Here is a 21,580-nt window from a genome sequence, read left to right as displayed (position 1 = left end):
CTAGGAGTGTGAGTGAAGTGGAGGCCTCCATAGGAGAGAGCAGCAGGAGAAGCGGTGTTACAAGATGTTAGCCAGGTTTCAATTAGAGCGAGAAGGTGCAGAGAACTAGAGGTAAAGTGGTCGTGTAAGGCCGTTCCAGAGTGCAAAGGTAAAGGGGGGGTAGGAGGAGCAGCAGTGTATGTGGACAAGAATATTGAAGTTTCTGGAATGTTGAATGAGAGAGGATGGGGAAGAGAGCATCACAGGAGGGCCAGGGGAAATATCCCCAGCTGTTAAAAGAAGTAGACAAGAGAGTATGTATTCTGAGAGGTAACTGCATCCTACACCAACGTGCACACATTCATATAGATGATGCCTGTGAAAGCCATCTCCATTTGTAGCTATACTTCTTAAACTTGTACTGCTTATACTACTGTATTCATCTATTGTTAATTCTTTTGGGAAATACATCAAGTTTGATAATTAGGATGTATTTTTCACTGGTAAAAGTAAAAAAAAATCTTTAAAATGTCATGCCACTTTCTACTGGAACCTGTAATGTATCATACCAGAGTGCAGTTTAAAAAAAAACCTACTGTCACATCCAAAGAGGAAATGGGGAACCAGCTATTTTATGAAAATTACAACGTTCTGTATGATGTGTTCAATACAGCTATAAAATTGTGTTGAATGAGATTAACATGAGATTAACTCAATTTTCATTTCTATATTTCACAGATTGATGTCATGTTAAATCAAGTGTCATGAAAAGTTTTACAAACCAATAACACTGCCCTGAATAAACCTCTTTTCTTTAAAAAGTATATGCAGGGAGGTGGCTGATGTGCACACAAATGTACATGCACCAAGACTAGTCTGTTACATGTATATTACACATGGATTATACCAAGTACATGCAGTAGATGCAGAGGTGAGAGAAAGTGCTAGTATTTGTATACCTCATCTACTCATTTTCTGTTATTTTTATTTAAAAAATATAGGATTTAAATGGCATTTTGGTTGATTTTTCAAATGTAATTACAATCTCTGACTTTGATCAAACTTTTAAAGACTTAAGGAACTTAAATAAATGTTTCCCTGTTACAAAGTAAATATGTTTACTATCACACAAGCAGCAGGTGCTTTTCCTAACAATAGTACATGCATTTTTTCATATATTATTCAAGATCTATCACAAAAAAAAGTGTTGCTTGGCACTACTGAAGGAATACTGATGAGGTTATTCATAATTCAGAATACACTGCTAAATAAATAGGGCATTATTATTATTGTGGAGCAGTTGTCATTATACAATAGCGTGCAATGTGTGCTGCAAATGTGATTTTAAATTACAGAACTTTTTATTTATAGAGGGGCCCAATATTCTGTGATGTAATTGACTAAATTGTGGCTGAGGATACAGCACAACATTTTACCTAAGAATTGGGTACACACAAGACTGTCCAGGAGGATTCAGAGTTGGGAGCTCAAGGCTGGGGCAATGTGGTTGAACAACTGGGGATGTCCAATGGGCCAGAATCTGAATCCTGCTCCAACACATTTTAAAAGGAGTAGGTACCCTACTGAGTCAGTAGGGTACCTTTGGGACAGGAGGGATCATTGGGTATTCTAATCTGGGTGATATACCTTATTAGGTATTACAATTTGGAAGATGGAGTAAGGAATGAAGCTAAAGACATCAATAGAAGATAGATAGAGGCAGAGGTATATAGCTATAGCCTACAATCCTTTTTTATAGGATATAGAAGTGAGGGAGAAATAAGTAATGCTTACATCAACTCTAAGGAGGAATCTAGTGCCTCAATGACATGTGGCAGATACAGAGAGATCTTGCAGTGATGGAAACAAGAATAAAGAAGCCAAAGAAAAAGGTAAAGAAGGGATATGAGCACAATCATATAATTTAACGTCTCAACACAGCTCCTTGTGACCCTTTCTTAAATTTAACAAGCATTTAATTGCTGCTTAAAACAGCAGATATTTTTGCGATGATTAGGACACAGGGAAATATTGTTCGCAAATGTAGATTTTATGGCACCCTTGGAGTTTTGAGAGGTAAGCTTTTTGCAATGAGTGGAAAGGCTGGATCGTATATTAAAATTTGCTTGTGTGAGTATTTTCTTAAGGGTAGGGCTTGGCTTTGTCAAGACCTGGTGATACATGGTTTTACAAATGGCAGTGGACTTCTGCATATCCCTACTGCTTTGACATCGCAACTTTCTAAAAGCACCTTTGGACCCAGATATGGACTACCCTGGGAGAACCATAAACAAAGATGAAAGACTTTAATCGAGCCACATTTTTGAGGATATGTTTGGAGGGTTCATTTCTTGACATCTATTCATAAAATGTATTTTGGTAATGTCCTATTGTGAAATTATAGTTTACTTTACTATAGCATGAGTTCCTCATTTCAAAAACAATGAGTAAAAGTACAGTCATGGTCAAAAGTACTGGTCTTCACAAAGTTTGCTGCTTTAGTGTTCTTAGATATTTTTTGTCAGATGTTACTATGGTATACTGAAGTATAATTACAAGCGTTTCATACGTGTCAAAGGCTTTTATTGACAATTACATTAAGTTTATGAATAGAGTCCATATTTGCAGTGTTGACCCTTCTTTTTCAAGACCTCTGCAATCTGCCCTGGCATGATGTCAATTAACTTCTGGGCCACACATCCTGACTGATGGCAGCCCATTCTTGCATAATCAATGCTTGGAGTTTGTCAGAATTTGTGTTTTTTTTTGTTTGTTCACCTGTCTCTTGAGATTTGACCACAAATTCTCAATGGGATTAAGGTCTGGGAAGTTCCTGGCCACGGATCCAAAATTTCGATGTTTTGTTCCCCGAGCCACTTGGTTATCACTTTTGCCTTATGACAAGGTCCATCATGGTGGAAAATACATTGTTCGTCACCAAGTTGTTCTCGGATGGTTGGGAGAAGTTGCTCTTGAAGGATATGTTGGTACCATTCTTTGCTGCCCTTATTGACACCAAGTCGTCCTGCAAAAGTCCTTTGCCTCACTGTGCGTGCAGATGCACTCACACCTGCCTGCTGCCATTCTTGAGCAAGCTCTGCATTGGGGGCGCTCCAGTTCCACAACTGAATCAACTTTAGGAGACCGTCCTGGCGCTTGCTGGATTTTTCTTCGGCACCCTGACACATTCTGCACAACAATTGAACCTCTCTCAAAGTTCTTGATGATCCGATAAATAATTGATTTAGGTGCAATCTTACTAGCAGCAATATCCTTTTTGTGCAAAGCAATGATGACAGCACGTATTTCCTTGCAGATAACCATCCAAAAAACGCATCACAAGAATCCCCTATGGACATACCGGTACGTCCTGCCCTTCTTGCAGAGAGATCAGGCTGTCGTTTGACAGCCTGGACTCCTGCCTGACAGCAGAAGCCAGCATAGCTGGCTTTCTGCTGCCCGATCTCCTATAACAGCTTCCGGCACGAACGCCAGAAAACTGTTAAATTTTTAAACGCCGATCGCGTGATCGGGGACTGGTGAAGTCACCCAGAAGGTCATCGGAGGACAGGATATCCCCTGCAGGGATATCCAATAGCTCAGATGAGGCACAGACACTGTGATCTCTATGCAAGTCTTTGGGGACTTGCATAGAGATTACAGTGTGATCGGTGCAGGGGGAACGCATTTCTCCCATGCTGAAAAACAAAACAAAGAATTTTTTTTTAGTGATTTAAAAAAAAAAAATCACTAAAATAATACAATAAATAATAAAAAAAAACAAGTGAGCTAAGTGATGTCATTGTGACATCATTGGCATTAATAACATGTTCAACAGGTCCCTAAGAGGACCTCTAACCATTTAAAAAAAAAAAAATGTAAAAAAAAATTATCATTTAAAAAAATAAATATATATATAAAAAGATAAAAATAATAAAAAAGAAAAAAACCTTACATCCCATTGCCCTAACACAACATCTTAACAGTATAACCCTCCTGCCCCCGTTCACAACCCCCAAACCCGTTAAGCCATAAGCATAAAAATTCCTTATTGTAAGTTCCCTATAAGTGCTGGGAAAGTATGGAAAATCTATATAAATTAGGTATTTCTGAAATCAGTACACCTGAATTGATAAACTTGAAGGGGATTTTCCATCACTTTACCTAATTTTGTGAGGATTCAGAGGGAAAAAAATTAAAAATTTTATAATTTTCACTAGTTTTTACTAAACTTTTCATCCTAAATATTTACCTAATCATCTGACTATGGTATCAAAAGAAAGCTCTATCGCTCCTTAAAAAAACAATATATAGTTTACATGGGTAAACTATTCGCAGGAAAAGAGAATAATGGCTGAACTTGACATACCGCAAAAATGGCAAAATTGCTCCGGGACTTGCGGTACCAAAGACCCCTGGGACTGGAGGGGTTAAAGCTTCGAGTCTGTTATTCTAAGTCAATCAGCATAATGTCAATACTCTCACCTGTGTTAAGAGAGAATCACTGACATGATGTCAGCTGGTCTTTTGGGGGCAGGGCTGAAATGCAGTGGAAATGTTTTTTGGATGAAGTTCATTTTCATGGCAAAGAGGGATTTGGAATTGATTGCAATTCATCTGATCACTGTTCATAACATTCTGGAGTATATGCAAATTGGCATCATCGAAGCTGAGGCAGCAGACCTTGTGAAAATTAATATTTGTGTTATTCTCTAAATGTTAGGCCATGACTGTGTGTATATATATATATATATATATATATATATATATATATATATGTAATATTATGTCTACTTATAATTTAAGAAAAGATATATAATGATTTTTTTCAATCATGGTACTGATTACTGGAAGATTAAAGTAAAAGGTGTAGCAATGAGTGCAATAATCTTGTGAAGCCTGTTTGAGTTCGCAATATCCAGATGCTTTATGTCTCTTAATTAGTCTAGGCTCAATCTGACCCATTCTTGTTTTTGATTATCATTTTATAAACAACATTTTTGTTTCTTTATGAATTACATTATATTATATATTATATAAGCAATAAAACGTTTAATTTGGAACTCTGCAGGAGTAATTTTCCAATACTAGCTTATGTGTTCATTGTTAACGCGACACACACTTTCTCTCTATTTCTTCACTATCTCTCCTTTTCTTCTTCTCCCTCTTTTATACTCCCTCTCTTTGTTCTTTCTGAATCTCTCGTTTTTGATTCTCCCTCGTAACACAACACTATTCCACAGCCTCTCACACGCAACACTATCTGACAAACGTTTATCCTAACCCACCGGCACACAACAATATTCAGCAGCCCTTCTCCTGCACACACACACACACAACATTATCCATCAACCTCTCTTCTCCTTGCACAGAACAGGAATCGACAGCCCATTTCCTCCTTACATTTAGCTTCCAGACTCTTTCTGAACAGGGCATACAGGGTAGGTCTAACCATAGTGTACTTTGCTTAAAGCCCTGGTCAGCCTGACATAGTAGCAATAATTATATACAAATACACAGTACATATATATATATATATATATATATATATATATATATATATAAATATAAATTTATAACAAACAAATACATTGTAAATAAAAGTAAATTGTAAATAAAAAGAACATCCTACATGAAATATACTGTAACTAACTCTGCAATGAAGTCTTTCTGCATTGAAATATTTATTAAATATCCTCATTACTGCACAGTAAAATCCATATAATGCTCTTACCTTTCTCAAAGGCTTAAGTTTGGTTTCCATTACAAAATCATACTTGCAGAGTTCACAGCATCTTGTGTCTGAGCTTTTAATCCACTGGTGTAGACAAGCTTGGTGTACGAACCTTAGTGTTCCAGTACACCTACACGGTGTGATAAGAGGATTTTCTTCATCTCCCTCACAATGACAGATTCTAAAAAGATGTGTGAGAGTTATAAGACAGTGACATACAGTAACAGTTGTAATAAAATGTATGTCTACCACAAAAACTATACAAACCATTAACATGATCCAAAGCCTATACAATTAACATTTTTATGGAAAATGTCTACTGTAAAATATCCCATTTAATTACTTAATGAATTACTTCCCTAGAATTGTTCCTTGTTAGGATGTGTTTTGGGTTACAAAACAGTACAATGTGAAAAAAGTCTTTCAATTACAACATAAATGATCAACGGACTCATTTTTGCTTCAGTTCTGTTAGGTGACATTGGGTAAACCAGGACATTGTACACAAGGAGGGCACAATCCTCCTTTAATTGGCATCAGTAGGCATTTTGACACGTTCAGCAATTCGGCATCTGGTAGCATAGGTTTATCTGCCTCTTTGGATCTTTGGTAGATTATACACAGCTTCAGCACCAACAGTCAATACCATTAGTCAGCAAACTACTTTGCTATTATAGTAACAACATATTTAATTTCCCTTCGGAATACTTTTCTCATTCAATCTATAAAAATGTAAAAAAAAAATAATGTCATGGTAAAACACAATAAGAAATTAATCAAAAGTTTGATATAATGCATAATCACTGTGTGTTGTAGTTTTATATATTCCAATATCAAAAAGATAAGGGTGAAAATACCAAGCGCCTTGATGGACATAATAAATACTTAGCTATCTAAACATAATTAACTGCTTGAAAGTTTACATACTATGGTTATAGAAAGGCACTGAAGGAACCATGGTCATTTTGTTTGCATTGTTTTTAATTTTGTATACTTCAAATTGTTTGCGCCCAAAGTAAACCAAAAGAAACCTTTTCTAAAACGTTTTTTCATTAATACTTTGTGTTTCCTTGAGACCTTAGTGGAGTTTTGTGTTTTTTTGCTAATTTTGACATTATAATCATAGGGTGCATGATAAACATGATTTCATAGTTCCAATTCCAAAAACAGTTGCTGCAAGCAAAATATAAGAACCTGATCCGTAAAAAATGTTTTGTTGCAAAACATTTAGATTCACAGCCTTTTGCAAAATATTCATTTTAGAGGGGCTGAATTACAAATGAATTCATAATTTTTAATTTATTTACATCTTCTTTGTGATTTGACAGTACATCAGCCTATTATTTAACTGGTGATTATTTGTTCAAATGTCATGGCTGCATAATATGTTAACAGAATTTTGAGCCAGGTTCCATTCTGGTTTAAACTTTCACTGTCCCTAGAAGGTACTAGAGAAATCAGACTTTATTCACACATTTCATTTATTTTATTTATTTGTGTTGTTGTTAAAGAATTACTATACATTTACAACAACCTTATGTCGGCAGGTGTTTTGTCATCAAGAAAACTATTTATCATGCCTGTCTTAACATTCATGTGTGTGCTTGAGGACAGGTCTTTGTAACAAACTACAGTTACTGGAACACATGCATAGGTTCAGGTATAAGTGATAAAATAAACTGAAGAGATACATATGGAAAATGAGAAAAACATGCATATGGAGGGGGGCTCTTAGGGAGTTGGAGAGGGTGACTTATTTAGAATGACATAGGAAGAGATCTTGTTGTTCCCATGTTGGCATGGATCCTACACCTTCCTCTAAGAAGTTTAAAGTATCAACTTGGACCTTCTTATGGAGAAACTCAACTGACCCCTTTGCTAAAACCCAATTAGGTTGTAATGCCGGTTTTAAAACTCACCAGAAACCTGCAGCATCTTGGGCTCTATATGTTTCCCATGAGCTGCACTCCTGAGATCAGTCCCAACTGAAATTAAACGGGTGTCAACTTTTCTAAATTCACCAAGCAAACCTCGCTTTTGATCTTCAAGGATTTCTACACGACTGCTGCTCATTGTCCCAAAGTTTAACTTTTGTTAAGCTTCTAAATGAATGAAAAGATCCAGCACAGTATTCTAATTTGAAAGTTGGGGTTCTATATATTGAAGAAAATTTATCAACAAGTCTAAAACTAGCTTTCACATACATTCTATCCTTTTTATGTGAAACAAATAATTATCAAATATAAGTTTGGAGAATGCCAGTGTTGCAGCATTGTAAGTTAATTGCAAACCACAGCTTCTTATTCCAAAAGCATTCGTACGCCGTCTAAACATGCAGTCTCTCTGCAGTTTGCATTAAAATAGGAAACTTGCTAATACAACTAAAAGTCTTACCACAATCCCGATAATAATGCTCGAAAACTGAGGAATAGTAAAATAAATTATGAGCAAGTGAATCAGACTTTAGATTGCAACTCTTTGTTATTCTATGCTGACAGGTGTTTATTATGATTACATATTGTGCATGAGAAAAGAATATATCCAAGAAATATCAACATACAAATTCCTTTATAAAACATCTAATGTCTATAAAATGGGGTTGATTTGTAGCTTAGCTTGGATAGCTGCATAATGTTACTCTAATTTATATTTTATAGCTACACTAAGAAAACCCTGCAAAGTAAACTTGATGGAAACATCACCTTAATACTCCCTTGCTTAGCTGTTGCCTTAATCCTGGTGAACATCAAAGCCTGAAATCACCTGCTTTTATAGATGACATTACTCATTGACATGAACCACACAACTCATAGCTATACACTGAAGTGGTTACAAGTCATTTTTACATATATTTACACGTTTACACATTCATGAATGTATTAGGGGATTATTTAGGGTACACATTTACATGATGTGAGTTGAGTGAAATGGGCGAGTGCATTCAATGATGCTGTGCAGTTTTTTATGTTTCAGGATATGCTTCACTGCAGGTCCTAGCAGCTCTACTTAGTTTAAAGTGTTAATGATATATAGTAATTGAAAAACGAAATAAAAATGAAACCGTCATGCAAAAAAATAACAACATTTGTCTCCAAATCCTGCACAAGGTAAACAATTGTATAGGCATCTTGGTGCTGGTTGTACAATGTGGGGCAAGATTGAAAAACAGGCCTTTTGTAACGAAACACAAATCATGTTCTATTGCTACGGCACGTAAAAAGGGAGACTAACCTGCAAACCTCTAAATCATCACACCATTCATCACAGTATACAGTAGAAGCCTCACTTTGAAATGGTACAGCAATGGCAGGTGCCAAAGTATTGGCACCAGTACCATCCTCCCTTATGTTTTTATTGATGATGTTCTCTTCATCTTTACAGCAACACTGACATTTTTGTGGATGCCTGCAACAAGGCTTTATTTTTCTTCTGGCTCTTTTGTTCAGGAATCTACGAACTTCAATAGACGATTCTGATGACATACTTGATTCTTTGTGTTTAAGAAATCTTCTTCTGTGGTGAGATACATGGCTGGACACATTGGGGAAATGATCCTGCTGAATTTGTTCATCGGAGTCTTTAAACTGTTGGTGGACAATTTCTGTCCCATTAGAATCTGCTGATTTGTAGTGAGATGTTGCATCATGCTTTCTTCCTTTCTTGGATGCTTTAGTCTTTTCAAATGTCTTGAATCTTGGGGTGGCCCATCGCCTTTCATCCGAAGAGGAATCAGTATCAGTTAAACCTACTTTTGGAGTTTCTCCACTTTGTCGTATGTTTGTGTGCTTTGCTGCTTGTGCACGTGTAGCAAAAGTGGCTCTTTTTTTACGTCTAAACTTCCTCTTGACTTCCTTTATATTGGAATACCTACTAGGTGGTGCCATCGCCATGACTGAAGTTGCATTGGTAATGTCATCTTCTGATGCATCATGCAAGGAGTTTTTTCTAGAAACAAAAACCAGCAAGCAAAAGAAAAGAAAATGGAAGAAAGCAAAGCAATGAAAGAAAAGATGAAATGTGATGACAGTAATAAATAAAATAAAAAAACAAAAAATGCATGCATAGTATCATAAATAAGAGTGACATTAACTATAAGGCCAGATAAGGATGTGTTTGCTTAAAGAATTAATTGATGCTTTCTACACCTGGATAATCTTATCTGATAACATATGAAAAGGTATCACAAACGTCTTTAGATGCTCTCAGTGACCACTATTTGCAGTATTCAATTTTACAGTTGGATAAGAACTTTACACTTTGTTTTCACATACCTGCATATATCCTGAGCTGATGGGCAGACTGATGTTTGTGAGTGACTTCTTGGTACAGTACCATTTGTTGGACTGCTAGCCTGAAAAATAATTAAAATATTATGATGTTGCTGTAATTTTAAACCTAGCAATTTTTACCATCACCCATAATGAAACCACAAGCCTATAGAAGCAATACTTAATTAGTTCAAAACAGCCTTTGGATGCATAAGGCATTTATGAAATGACTATAACAATATAAATATAAGTGCTTCCTTGAGAATGGTTTCACATGTTAAAATGTTGATGGAATCTCCTCTTATGTCCTTATGGTGGAATGTATGGTGAATAAGCCCATCTGACATCCCAAAAGCCACCCTAATGTATGCATGTTATTGCTGTGTAACACTGAAACAGTGCCTCTTAATTGTCCTCAATTCTTCATAACATATTATGTTCCATTTCTTCAATTTGGGATAACAATATTTTATTTATTTATTATATTTATGGACAATTAATTGTTAATTAACTCAGTGTATTCTGATCTGTCTCATTATTTTAGGTAGTTGATAGTAAATAATATAAAAGTAATGTGCCATGTGAATGAAGTGACATGAGCAAATTGTACAGACAGTGCTTCCCTCTAATTAAGGTCAACGCAGGCTAACAGATGCAATGATAGACATGCATATAATGTGTTGAAACAGTAGCACAATATCTGGACACTCCAACACGTATCACCAAGCAGAAGCAAAGCTGAGTTATTGCACAAACCTTTGATATGTTACTTGATCGACTTGCTGAGCGCCCAAGGGATTTGGTATTCTGAAAAACAAAATTAGGTTACCAAAATAGGTGTGATAAGTATGCAAGATTGTTTCTTCTCTTTTGACTTTCATCCATGCTGCGGCAATTAGCTTTAATTACTAGTTAGAATGCTGGAGTTTGAACTGATGTCTTTCAATGCTATAATCATTAGGGTATTGCACTGATGTGTGATTCTCTCACAGTTGCATCCTGAGAATTTGGAAGAGGAGTGAAATCTAACTTTCTGATTTTTTTGGCAAGCTGACTTGATATGCATTGAGCTAACACCTATAAAGTTGATTTTGTTCAATTTCACATTGAAAAGCCAACATACAAAATATCTGCACTGCTCTTTACTAAGAGGTTTGGTCACTAAATCTTGAATTTGCATATTAAATATTTTAGCTTGCTGATTTCACTTAAAGGTAACCAGACAATGCAATAAAGTGTTAGAAAACACAAGGAGGGTGCTGGGTTGTATAGCTAAAGGCATTAGTAGCAAAAAAAAAAAAAGAGTGCCACTTTACTTGTTGGTCAAACTTTACCTAGAGTACAGTTTTACAGACCCCATCTCTAGTAAATATTGATATATTAAGAGGGCTACCAAAACAGTGGTTTGCAGGATTAAAAATATCAGGAGAAATAAGCTTGGAGAAAAGAAGAGTGAAGGCAAATATTTAAGTACAAGCGGAAAGTTTAAAAAGGAGGAGAAATGTTAGAACGAGAGGTCATAGTCAAGGCCACCGTTCTAGAATATAGAATTTGGAAAAACGTGACAGATCTGTCTAAATTGTTCTTAAAATCTCTACTTGACTTGCCCAAACTACACCATTTTTTCTACAATTTAAAAGCTTCATGCTATATATTATTGAAACTTCTATTATTGTCACCTTCTCTTTTTTATCCACTGTAACCTGTTTCATGTTGCAAGAATGTTTTTCCAAAATAGAACTTCATTTTCACTGTTAACACTGAATATATAACATAATAGCTGATCATGTTATGTTAAAGTCTAAAAAGAACTGTAAATTGCAGTTAATTAAGCAGGCACTTTAAAAAGCAACACTTCTAAAATAATGTAGAACAGCAATCTTTTACTAATAGGTGTGTCACATATGAAGGATGTTGCACCTGATCCACTACAATGTTTTTGTACAAAGAACACATTAAAGAGTATAAGAAAATTCCTTATATATATTATTTTTCATCTAACATGGAATAAACTAACATAAGTTATAACACCAACTCACTCTACCATAGTACATTTACATACATACACATTCTTTCTCCTACTCCTCCTCTCCAGGCGTCACTAACCCTAAGCTGACCCCTGACACTCCAACAGAATACGGTGAAGTCACAATAACATTATATGCTCACACACACACACGCTAACACCAAATACTAACACACAAACTCATGTTAACACCATACACTTACACACTAACACCATATCGTAAAAGACACCCACATGCTAACATCATATGCTCACAAATATTAATACCTTACAGTAACACACAAACACCAAACAACTCATGCACTTCCATTCTATACCATAAACCAATATACACACACTCTAACACTACATGTGTATATATTCACAACACCACACTTTTATATACATGCCCAGCTATCCAACAATATACACTAACACCCACCGACTTTAACACTATATATATATATATATATCTAGTAGAGTAGAGGTTGTAGCCGTATTATTCCAGTGGTGTCAATATCAAATAACAGATGGAATAAGTATCTTGTGATAATACCTTTTTTATTGGACTAACAGAATTTTGGAATGACAAGCTTTCGGGAGCTCTTCTCCCTTTCTCAAGTCTAAAACATTTCTGAGCAAAACGACACATAAAATTCAATGTTGTGTGGCAGGGGAGGGGGGCTTACTACACATTTCTGATAAGGGAGGGTGAGATGTTGTAAAAGTATGTGTCCCTCCAGAGGGTCATAAATGAGTGGGGAATATTGAATATATTGTACAGTAGCATACACATACTAATATACATACACAAACATACTTACACCCACAAACTAACATATGCACTTACACACAGTAGCATACTAACATACAGTAACACATGTTTTCACATGCATTAACATACACACACATACAGTAAGCTATTTCACACAGTATAACACCTACAGCAACATCATACTAACACATACACATGCAGCAACATACTTACACACACTAACATAGTTATTTTTACATAGTACATAAGGTTGAGAAAATACCTAAGTCCATCAAGTTCAACCCTTCTAGCTAACCTTCCTACTCTTGATCCAAAAGAAGGCAAAAAAACTCTAATTAAGCTACTTTGAATTCTGCCATCAGGGGAAAGAATTCCTTCTTGACTCCAAAAGGCAATCGGATTTCTCCTTGGATCAAGAAGCTCTAAAATTCTATTTATAGCCCTGTATGTCATGCATTTCTAAAAAAAAAATATCCAGACCCCTTTTGAAAGCATCTGATATATTTGATACCACCACCTGCCTTAGCAGTGAATTCCGTAGCTTTATTGTGCTTACTGTAAAGAACCCCAGTGTACAGCATTACAGAATTTGATGGCACTATATTAAACAATAAATAATAATAAGAAGAATAATAATGAATCCCTTCATTTGTAGTCTATGAAATCTCTGCTCTTCCAGCCTCAGAGGGTGACCCATTTTGTTTGCCAAGCTTCTCGCATTTGCTAAAAGACATTTAAGGTTACTACCCATTTTTGGTTTATCAGTTGACACATTTCTTGACTGCAGGTTTTGAACATTTACACTTACACACACAGCCTACCTTAGTTGGCTCATGGGAGTAGGCCAGTGTCAGCTCTTCTGCTCCTTCAAGGAACACATGCTATGTCTAAGTGCTGGGAAATTACATTCATATTCAGCCTGCCAGTATGTCCAGGGGGAGTTGGGGAGCTGGTGCTCTGGTGAGAGAGCAGACGACCTTGCCCAGTACACAAGTAACTCTGGCAACTGGGTGCAGGATTCTTTGGTGCCCCTTCCCCTATAACTAAAAACACACATACACCAACAGATGCTAAAAACACAAACTCTGACACTCTTGCATTGCATACTCAATCTCTCCAGCACCATGTTCTAACACAAACACTCTCTAACACTCCCTAACACATTGCTAGATTAATCTAGGTTACAGTGCACCTGTCTCAGCATACCCCTACTGTGGAGGACTGTAACTCTAGAGATAGTTGCATTAGTTATTTTTCTATGGCTTCAGATAGGAATTGAAACCAGAAGACACAATGGGAAAAGGATTAGGAAGGGAATCTTTCTTAACCTCTTCTCGATAAAAGTGCTTCTCTAAATGGCCTTTAGTGTGGTTTCTCCAGAGCCCTTAGCTGTGGACAGGTGAATAATTGGGTTAACATTTAGTTTATGTTAAAATTATGTAATTAGATAAAAAAAGGATCTTTTTCTGTGCACAAAGATTCGGACATTTTAAATGATGGGACAAACATGTAAAATCGCATTAAGCAAATGCATTGGGTTTTTTTGGAAACAAGGTTAGCATTGTACCTTATAAATCATGTACTCACTGCATTTAAGCCTCTTTCTGTGCAAAGTAACTACATATTAAGTGCACTACTTAGTAATTTATTCTTTTATACAGCACATACAAATCATTCCCCGATGCAATTTTTTACTTACTATATTGACCTTTTATGAACCTGAAATGTAAATCGTGTGCAGGCACTGAACTGAGCATTTTGGCTCACTGAACACCTATCCTTTCAACTATACAGGAGATGAAAACCTAGTCAGCTCCACAGCTTGTGGCCTCTAACATTCTAGCTCCTTTGTGAAATACTTGTGAAAAACCATAAAGCAATAAAATGTTTGAGCACCTGTACAAGTTCTTTTTACTTAAATCATAAAAATATCATTATAACCATAAACCCAACCGTAGTGGGTTAGTGTCCATAATTCTTATTTCAATGGTTAAGGGTAAAAAATAATACATTAATTGACATAAACAAAGTACAAATTAGACATTACGAATGTTTCAGGGCAGAATTCGGGAACGTATGTTTGATAAGCTGCAGGAGGCTAAAACAAGTAGCTACAAGCTTGCAAGCAATCTGACGCTGCTTTACCACAGAGTCTGGAACATTGTATTTTAAACTGCAATCAACCCACAAATATATTTTAAAAAATACCCAGTAAATTAATTGCCTAAAATGTACTCCAAAGCATGAGCGATACATTATCCCCCAATACATTTTGGTTGTAACTCTTATTAAAGGAAAGATTGGAGATTCCTAAGATGCTCAAATATTATGCATTTATATGACAATGCAAACTAAACAGGAATGACTGGTGAGTTTAATGCAAGAACAGAAGAAAATGTCTCTCTTCTTCAATATGGCATTCTATAAACGTTAAAAATAATAAGGCACTGTTATGTTATATAATTTATCCAAAGTTAGTTATCAGCTCAAATATGATTGCTGAGGCTAATGAATTATCAATTAAAGGTCGCAATGATGAAAATATATGGGTATTATCTGCTTAGAGTGACAAACATAAAATTATAATAGAAACTTAGAACTTGAGAGCAGATAAGAACCATCTAGTCTGCCCACTTTTCCTACTGTAAGTCTCAGGTCTTAATCAGTCCTTAAACTTGCCTTAGATTCGGGATAACTTTATGCCTGTCCCATGCATTTCTTTACTGTATTGGCCTCTACTACTTCTTATGGGAGGCTGTTCTATTTATCTACCACCCTCTCAATAACGTAAAACCTCCTTACATTGCATCTGAACCTCTAACAATCTAGTTATAGACTATGACCTCTTTCTTCTTCTTTTTTGAAATAAACTTCCCTCCCATACATTGTTATTGTAATAAATACAATATACAATGTTTATAATATATTAATACAATGTAGAAGACATAGCGGGCAGTCAGATAACCCAGTGGTCTGGTACATGGAATGGCAACAATAGCAAATTCATTGCCAAGGTAAGCAATGCTCCTACCAGCGTGTGACAGGTGCGCCTCTAACAAAATATCCAAGGCAGGCCCCCTGACTGTGCAAGGCTATGGGTGAGTACACGCCGCAAAGGGACCTTGCGCAGGTTGGCAGCAGCTTGCTAACCGGTCACTAGACCCGCCATTGTGAAATGGGGTATATTACACACAAGCTTATAGTGCCAATCTTTGCAGTGGACCAGACACATAGGTATTTCATTGTAATGAAATAACTATTATTATTTTGAGACATAGAAACGTACAGAGTACAGAGGCTGGGAAAGGTGAGCTAGGAAGGGAGTTATCCTGTGTTGGTTGTAATCCCTGAAGAACTGGGTGTTGAGGGAATTTTTGAAGGACTGAAGGCAAGGTGAGAATCAGATAAGCCGTTAAATGATATTCCTAAAGCATTGGAGTATCAGCAGCAAAAGGGCCAAGAAGGATTAGCAAAGAGTTGTGGCCTTTTGATTAAGCAAATTAAAAGTAGATCATTGCTTTAAGAGGAGAGTCCAGGTTGAACCGTGTCAAGTAGTAGTTTAATTCGTTGTATACAAGCCATTCAAGAAACTTGGCAGTGCGAGGAAGTAGAACGATGGGGAAGTAGATTGACAGAGTGGTGGAGTCGAGGGAGGGCTTTTTCAGTATAGATGTTATGGTAGCATGCTAGAAGAATGGGAAGGATCCAGTGGAGAGTAAAAGGTCAAAGATGGATGACAATGATTGTGGATGACAATGATTGGATAAGATGAGAGGACAGTAAGACTAGGAGAAGGGAATCAAATGTACTAAAAAGGCATTTGGGCTTATGAGACAACAAAGAGATGAGAGGTGGAATAGGTTTCCTTAGTAAGGGTGAAAACTGAGTAACTAAATAGTCTTTATTATGCAGATTAAGGGGTCTGCGACCTAAGATTTCAATGTGCAAAACAAATGGCAATGAGGCGGTCTTATAGGGGTACAGAACAGATAAAATTCTGCCAAAAGCAAGGCAATAAGATTCCTAATAATGGGTTTGAAGTTGACTGCTATAAATATTTTGCTTTATCCTTTCAGGACATCTGTTTGTACATCAACTTTGTCTAATTTGTATCTATACTAGTGTAATATACATATATATATATATATATATTCAAAAAATTTAGGTTACTTAAAAATGTCCTTGTTTTTGAAATAAAAGCAAATGTCAAATAAATCATACAGTGCATACATTGTGAATGTTGCAAATGACAGCTGATGTAATATCTTCCTAGGTATACAGAGGTCCGTAATCGGCAACCATCAATCCTGTGTTCCAATGGCATGTTGTGTTAGCTAATCCAAGTTTAGAAGGATAATTGATCGGTAGAAAACCCTTTTGCAATCACGTAGCACACATACATACACACACACACACACACTTGTGTATATATAGAGAGAGAGAAGAGATGCTCATTTAGCACTACAGTCTAAGGATTGGAAATGTTCAGATTCTACTTTTTACTGACATGCAAAGGAGCTTGTCATTTAAATTGCTTCTACAGTGAATAAAGATGTAGAATAAAAAGGTCACCTGTAGTCCTAGCCTGGGGACGTCGCATTCAGGAGTCTGCTCTTCTGTGCTGTCTGCTATTTGAGTCTGCATTCAGCTCTGTCCTTCCTTACTACTGCATAACAAAACCTTTGTATTCCCACTTTTTCCTCAGCCGCTTTAAAACATAATGAAGTAAAAAATGTTAAGCTGTTTCCTTATTCAATTGGGACAACTTACTACAATGTTTAGCGACTAATCAAGTCGGCTGAAGTTAATCCCCATACCACCTATGCACAGCAAGTCAGACTTGCCAGGGTGTTGCATATTTCATGAAAGCAAATTAGATTCTGCAGACCCTATGAGTTTCTGACTCCCTTTTCTCAAATATAAAATTTCCATTTCCTTCTAAAAATAAGCATGCTAGAGGGCAGTTATACTGGGTACTGTGTGTATACTTTGCATACTGGGTATATAAATACACAAAGGGTAAGGAGAGCCTGCATAATGAACCTGTGAGTCTGTTAATGAGTATGAGTGGCAGTCAAAGAAACTCGCTTTAGGGAGATCCACTAAATGGTAAAATTGTAATGTTTTTTACCTGCAATATTGACTAGTAGAGTGACCTCTGTATACCCAGTTGTTAATACACTGTTCTGTCTTAGAAATGTGCCAATATTTTTGCAACCTGGACATTAAACATATGCACTTTCATGCATGTCACAGTTGAGTGCCCCTTGCAAATGCATGGAGAGATTCAGCAGAATACCCAATGTATATCCTGATTCCGCAGCACCCAGCTCGTCTCCTGCAAGCCACTAAGCAATATACGGTCTTCTCACCACTAGCCAGGTTCCTGACAAGACCCCCAACACATATTGCTTGATTTGAATGTGGGCACTTTATTGCTAGTGATTGTCTGCTTCAAGCAATCAAAACAGTTGCAAAAAGTCAGGCTGCAGAGGCAGTGGTGCACTGCAGCTCTGGAGCTGTAGCTTCTCCTTAGGGCTAGTTATTTGTTCTCCCACACGTTTAACAAATACAAATTAAGGTGCCTACAAAGTATTTTAATATTATATTATATCCTACATATAATAATACAATAATATTATATCATTCATGTTATATTCATATAATAATATTATATTATTATATATTAGTATTATTCATTGGTGGGGCTGTATAATACAATAGACTGCCCCTTTAACCTTTTATTTACAGTATTTTATTTCCTTAATTAGTAAAGCTCAAGGTCATCAGAACTCTTCAGCACAACTATCCTCTTTTTTAAAACTATAACTTGCACTTTTGTAATGTTACCAGTGTAATTGTTTTGGGTAGATTTAGTCTACATATGCACCTTAGAGAACCTGAGAACTGTCTCAAATGCCACCTAAGTCAGTGAGTATCTTAGCAACAAGAAATGGGTAACTTAATGGGGAGGAATAATCAATCAGGTCATGAGAACAGAAGTTTAACATGCGTGCTCCCATGGTACACTCATCATTTCTATTATTCTACTATTGGTGGGTTTCTAACATATTGCTTTGATCTGTAAACACTATGAAATTATCCAGAATTTAAAAATGTTGGATTTGGGAAAAGCGATAGATTTGCTTTTAAAGTATGCAGATTTATCTTTTAAGGATTTTTTTCTATGACATAAAATTAAATGAGTGGTTTTTTTTCCCGTGTACTATTCTGGAGGGCTACTTGTCTGCTCCGCATGATGTGAGACACTAGTCTGTTCATCAGGCTTGCATCCCAACAGCACAGATGGGTCAATGCTGGATTCAATTCTGAACCTGGTCCTACAAAATTAGCAAGGCTCCAAATGACAACCGTAGCGCTATGTGCTGTACTGTATCGCGGGATTACGTGCAGCTGATGAGTTAAACTGCAACTTCCGTAGTTAATGCTGCTTTCACAATGCATGCGCTTACAGAACAAGGTAATAAAAGCCACTAACAAATCCAATCACCAAACATTAGGGGTTTTCTATACACAAATCAAAGCTATTTTCTCTAGAAATTTTGTAAAAATTGGTAGTCTTTTAAAGAAACTGAAGGATACCAGATATTTAGAAGAAGCAGGATGAGTATCTAGTGTTATTATGTAGCTTTACATAATTTATGGACTTGTATCCCATTTCAAGTGTGGGGATAAAATTTTAATTACGTAACGTTAGACACAAGATGGGTAAAATAACACTGCACTAACAAATATCACTTAATAAGAAAAAAAGGATTATTGTAGTGTTATTGTATTAGCAAGTATTTTTTTTGATAGTTAAACCATGTTCACTTTCTACAAATTAGCCAACATATGGGAATTATGAATGATTTTCCAGGACACACATAGCTTACACATGTTTCTGGCCAGTACATTTAACGTACATCCCTGCAGTGTGTGGGATGTATAAATACGTATGTAATTCCCTAGCCAGAGTCTGTCTACATGAGTTCATATTTATTCTGGATTTTATGATATCCCATACACTGGGGTGCCTTGCATTGAACCTTTTAAATCCACAGGAAACAGAAATGTTTCACAATGCCTCTTAACGCCTGTTAAACCTTGGTAACTTTTCATACGTCCGAGCTTTGAAAACTAGCAAAAATATAACTGGCTGTCTGGTACATAGCATTCAGGTCGCAATGTTGCTTATAGCAGCAGCCATGATCTATGGAAAAATTATTCTGAACATCACATACAAAGATAACCACAGAAATAATTAGATTCAATTATACTGCATGCACGGCGGCTAAAAAGTTACAAATATATCCATAAATTCTGTATCCCGAATGGGTTAAAGGATATAATTTTGTGCCGCGTGGCTTCTTTAATGACATCACTGCATACGACATATTAATTCAGTATAGGAATATATGTTTCCCATAAATCATGTATGAAATGATGTCACTCAAGTTAAGATTAACACGTTTTCTAACACCATCTCTTCTTAACATTAACGTTACAAACTGTGCTCTTAAAGAAAATGTTTTATCGCTGTTGCTCGATATAACATTTCTCATATCAGTCTTCCCTGAACTTGTCTCTGCTTTTTGTTTTGTTTTAATAGCGTAGTAAAATGACTACCAAAACATGGTTTGTAGTGACTTAAATCACTACAGAAAGTTATTTCATAAAACATGAAAACATCAACTCAAGGTGAATCATCAATCTGCTGTTCCCACAACAATCTTTATAAAATAAGAACAGCTGATGTATTTGCTTTTTTTTAAGTTAAACTTGACCAAATTAGTATATTACATTTAACTATTAAAAACAATGGGTAAAAGTATAGCTTGGACAAACAACTCTTTTTAGAGTATAGTTGCTTTTGACCCTGTCTATTTCAAGAAATGCTAATAAAACAGGCAATATTAATCAAAATCACATGCATATCATTAGAGAGCTTGTCACATTTACATGTTATCTCTGCCACCCAATAATGCCTTAGTTGCCCGTAATCTCATAGCACATAGGTATTTACGGCGATAAAGCTTACGTGTGTAATTTGGGGGGGGGAAGGGGGACACAAAAGTATTAATAGGAAAATCATTAATTTATTCAGAATGTGTGATTGAGTACTCTATGAGATATATTGTTTAAGAACTCTGACCACAAAGTCCAGGTTTTTCAGCAATGTCAATTCTTTTATCCGCTGGTCCTAGATTAGTCAAAATAAACGTGAGCGTTGATGATATGCATATGTTGCATTTCTCTACTTATTTAAATGAATCAGAGTACAGGTTTAGCGTGGTGGGTGATAAACCATATTTGCAATTTTATGCCCCGTATTATGGGGTTACATAAAGCTGATGTCAACATTTGTGGAAGTCATGCACAGTCTTATAGAACAAAGCCGGGTAGTTTATCTTAAAAAAAAATACCAACATACAAAAATATAATGTCAAAGTACATTAGAATGGCTACAAAGAAAGGATCCATCATTGTTGAACTCTTAACACAATAATGGTGCTTCTGAACAATGACTGGCAGAGGGCACATCTTGCTTGAGGAAACAATGTGTTATGATTTGGTTGCTCAGCTTCCTTTAACAAACCTGTGAGACCCTCATCAAACTGTTTGTATATTAGATATTCCGTTCTTCATTAGTGAACATAGACACATGTTGCTGAGCAACTAATGGCTGATTAGTATTAACCTTTTGACTTTTTTTTTTTATAGCCACACATTTATCTGTTGCTTCTATGAGATATATATATCTCATAGTCTGATGGGAACTACAGTGGGATGAGCCTGTATATTTACTCAAGACCAGA

The 21,580-nt window shown here is 36.1% G+C and overlaps 1 protein-coding gene across 1 annotated transcript in view; it reads right to left on the bottom strand.

Moving 5' to 3' along the window:
- Nucleotides 1–21,580, bottom strand: part of LOC149279402 (E3 ubiquitin-protein ligase MARCHF1-like) — a 94,226-nt gene that overhangs the window by 48,962 nt on the left and 23,684 nt on the right. The window contains exons 2-4 of the mRNA XM_089501222.1: nt 10,738–10,788; nt 9,985–10,064; nt 5,714–5,894 (exon numbers count right to left, since the gene is read on the bottom strand). Coding sequence (XP_089357348.1) covers nt 5,714–5,894; nt 9,985–10,064; nt 10,738–10,788 — 312 coding nt within the window. The remainder of the gene's footprint in view (nt 1–5,713; nt 5,895–9,984; nt 10,065–10,737; nt 10,789–21,580) is intronic.

This window comes from Sceloporus occidentalis, unplaced genomic scaffold (assembly GCF_023333645.1).
Source record: "Sceloporus occidentalis isolate IW3139 unplaced genomic scaffold, rSceOcc1.0.p SCAF_167, whole genome shotgun sequence".
NCBI classification, from domain to species: Eukaryota; Metazoa; Chordata; class Lepidosauria; order Squamata; family Phrynosomatidae; genus Sceloporus; species Sceloporus occidentalis.
This window is presented reverse-complemented; position numbering and strand designations above follow the sequence as displayed.